The 3,463-nt window shown below is 54.1% G+C and overlaps 1 protein-coding gene across 1 annotated transcript in view; it reads right to left on the bottom strand.

The window, feature by feature from the left end:
• The window catches only part of Rasal3 (RAS protein activator like 3), a 12,338-nt gene that overhangs the window by 2,455 nt on the left and 6,420 nt on the right, over positions 1–3,463 (bottom strand). The window contains 6 exon segments of the mRNA XM_033759639.1: positions 1–147; positions 1,010–1,128; positions 1,226–1,427; positions 1,507–1,743; positions 2,672–2,816; positions 3,071–3,297. The exon segment at positions 1–147 is cut by the window's left edge and continues 1 nt beyond it. Of these exon segments, the coding sequence (XP_033615530.1) occupies positions 1–147; positions 1,010–1,128; positions 1,226–1,427; positions 1,507–1,743; positions 2,672–2,816; positions 3,071–3,297 (1,077 nt within the window).

Raw genomic sequence — 3,463 nt, 5'->3', positions numbered from 1 at the left:
CGCCGGGGCCGCTGCTCCTCCTCCGACTGCCTCCGGGCCCAGCTCCCCGCCCCTTGGAAGGTACGCAGAGACTGGCTCTTGATGAGAGGGGTATGTTTGGGCAGGTCCCGGGGGGCCAGGAAGCCGGGCTTTTCCCCTGCGGAGAAGCTGGGGGTGGGGTAGGGGAGCTCAGATCCTCAAGGTCTCTCCAGATGAACTCATTCTGATCTCTGCCAGAAATGACCCTACCTTGACTCTTGACCCTAATGGGATCATGTTTTGATCTCTGACCACATGAGACCCAGTCCTTGACTTCTGACTACTATACCATCCTCTCTATGACCCTTGACCCCAATTTGACCTTTGCTCCCTCTCCAGCCCTGTCCCTGACTTCTGACATAGTGTGTGACCTTTGACCTGATCCTTCTATAACCTTTTCTTCCAGTCTGACTTTGGCCTTGATCTGTACTCACCAAGTCACCCTCTTCCTTCCCAATGTGACCCATCCTGTCCGATTTCTGACCTTAGTCTGTCCTATACTATGATATAGTATGGTTCTTGACCTCTGACCCCAAAGATGACCCTGCCCACAATCCCTGACCGCCTATCTATCTGAGGTCTGACCTCTGTTTACTATGTGAGCCTGCTCCTGTTGCTTGAGGACTTGCCTTCTAATATCGGATCTCAACGGGACCCTTGATTTGACCCCATCCACAACCAATGACTGAAATCTATTTTTCTCTATGGCAAGGTTACTTCCTCTCTCTGACCCCAAAGGTGACCTCTCTCTAACCGCTGACATAACTCAACATGACTCTGGGACCGTCTGCCCTTGGACTACATTATAAGCAGCTGCCTGACTCCTCATACAACCCTGTCCTCAGTCTCTGACCTCTGTCTGTACTGTTTCTAACAGTGACTCCAACGTGATCCTGCCCCTGATTCCTGACACAGTCCATCTCCACCTCTGACCTGTTTGAGCCCTGCCCCTGCTCCCACCCATCAGTACCTGGATCAGACTTGATGTTACCTGGTGTGGACTTGGGAAGGAAGCGCTGGGAGACACATTGGCACAGACACAGGTACTGGTCGACCTTCCTCAATGGCTTGTAGAATGGTGGGGAGTGGTTCCAAGCTGTCACAGGTTGCCTAGCAAAAAGAGAATGCTGAGGGACTCTGGGGGCCAGAGGCTCCTAGCCTTCCTACCTCCCTGCCCCATGTCCAGGACTGTGTGCTCAGGCCACACCTGGTCAAGCTCAGCAAAGACCGTACAGAGCTGGGCGTGCAGGACAGCCAACTGGAGGGCCAGGTCGCTGCTGCCCTGGTAACCACTGGGTGCGGTGTCCACATCTGTCATGGCCACCTGGTCCAGGAAGTGTTGCATGGCTGGCCCATGATCCTCCAGAAAACTGTTCATGAAGCCCATGTAGGCTTCCTTCTCACCGAACCTGGGTTGGGCCAGAAGGATGGATGAGTCAAAGCAGGCATCTGCCACCTCACACTCCCAGGGTGGCCCCCAACACCTACGGGGCACGGTTGGCGAGGTTCTGGATGACTTTGGCGATCAGCGTGAGGGTGCGGGCTGGGTTCGGTGCTGGGTGTTCTGGTGCCAGGCCAAAGAGGCTGGGTGCCAGGATGGCAGGGCATAGGAGCCGCAGGAAGAGGGAGGCGCACACGAGCCGGGGGCCCAGTGCCTCCGAGCCTCTTGCTTTGCATGCTTCTCGCCAGCCTGAGAACACAGTGCCCAGCTCTGCTGGGAACCAACTGAGGCAGAAGAGGCAGTGGTCAGAGGAGAAGGCTGTACACATAAAGTCACAGATGGCCAAGGTCATGAGGTCAGGGGTTGGACAGGTATCATTGCATGGCTTGTCAATGATCTGCCGTGAAGCTATTCATTAAGCCCACATAGATTTCATATCGAACCTAGGGTCTGGGTTGCAGGACCAGGGACATCTTGGGTAAGATGCTTACCCGCATATTGGGGATGTGGGTGGGTCCCTGTTGGGTCAGGACTTACAGTGTAATTGTTAGGGGAACCTCTAGAGTCAACACTCTTTGATTTGGGTTTACATACAAGATCACATGGGAACAGAGGTCATGAGATCGGGGAGTAGTTGTAATTGGATGTGGGACTGGGGCGCCAGAGTACAGGAAACACTAGGATGGGGCTGGGTTACAGGGTCATCTAGAGTCAGAAGTCATAGGATTGGCATGCAAATTAGCACGCAAATTAACCTAGGATCAGAAGTCCAGAGATTGGAATCCCTGGTGACTTGTGATCAATTTCACCGGAGTTGGGGTACAGAGTCAGGGGTCATGGGATCAGGAGTATGCATCATTTGGATGCAGAGGTCATAGTGTAAAATGGTAAGAAATTGGGGTTGGGATAACCTGTGGTTAGAGGGCAAGGAACTGGATCCCAGATTACTTGGGGTCAGGTGGCATGGCTTTGGGGACAGGTTTCCCAGATACACCAAATAAAACTTCAGGGCACTCAGCTAGACTTGACTTTCATATAAACAATGAATACTTTTTTTTTTTTTTAAGTATAAGTGTGTCCCAAATAGTGAATGATATTTAAGTGAGCGTCCTGTATTTTATCTGGCAGTTGCAGCTGGGAAGTCACTGCCAATCCTTAGCAGAGTGGAGGAGGGGCTTGGCTGAGCTCACATGCTGGGACCCTTATTCTCACTCGTAGGAGTGGATGATGGTTTCAAAGACCTCCTCACAGCTGTTGCGAAGCCTGGCTTGGTGCTCGGGCAGCTCTGGGGCTGGGCACTTGCTGGGGTCCACCTCACAGTCCTCGGTGGAGGTACAGAGACGTCGTATGACCTGCCCTGCAGCCCAGTGCAGCCAGTGTTTAGAGTCATGATAACCAAACCCCACCATACCCAGCCTCCAGTCTTATCTCCGACTTATTCCAAAGACCCCTAACATCTTAAGAAATTTCTAACCCCCCAATCACACCGTAGCACTCTAACAGCACCACCTGCTACCAGAATCCGGGTTACCCAGGGCACCCTAAAACTCCTCTGGGATCCCCTGTCCCATCCAGCATGACTCTGACTCCAGCCCTCTCTCCTCAGCTCACCTAGGGTCTCCTGGAGGTAATCCTGCGCCACCAGCTTCATGTACTCGTCAATGGCCTTGGTGGCTAATGTGTTTTCTCGAAACAGCAGCGCCTCCCGGCCTCCACAGCGTGCCAACTCAGCAGTGCCCAGGTCTGTCACCAGTGCCTGGTTAGGGCAGGGGTCACATTGCAGGCTTAGCCCATCCTTCACACCAGGGGCACAGACTTGGCTCTCCCAGCTGGGGCTTCTGAGGCCAGAGCCTTCACTTCTCAGATCAGAAGCCAGCTCGTTAACACTGAGGCCCAACTCCGGCGGGCCCAAGCTGCCAAAGTTAAGCCCCGCCCCTCACAGGTCTGGCTCAGGCCCTGCCCCCAGGGAGCCCCGCCCCTCGCAGGTACAGCTCGGGACCCGCC

The sequence above is a fragment of the Fukomys damarensis genome, unplaced genomic scaffold (genome assembly GCF_012274545.1).
Source record: "Fukomys damarensis isolate Sample0158 unplaced genomic scaffold, DMR_v1.0_HiC HiC_scaffold_37, whole genome shotgun sequence".
Classification (NCBI taxonomy): domain Eukaryota; kingdom Metazoa; phylum Chordata; class Mammalia; order Rodentia; family Bathyergidae; genus Fukomys; species Fukomys damarensis.
Note: the sequence above shows the minus strand (reverse complement) of the source record. Positions and strands in the feature narration are given on the sequence as shown.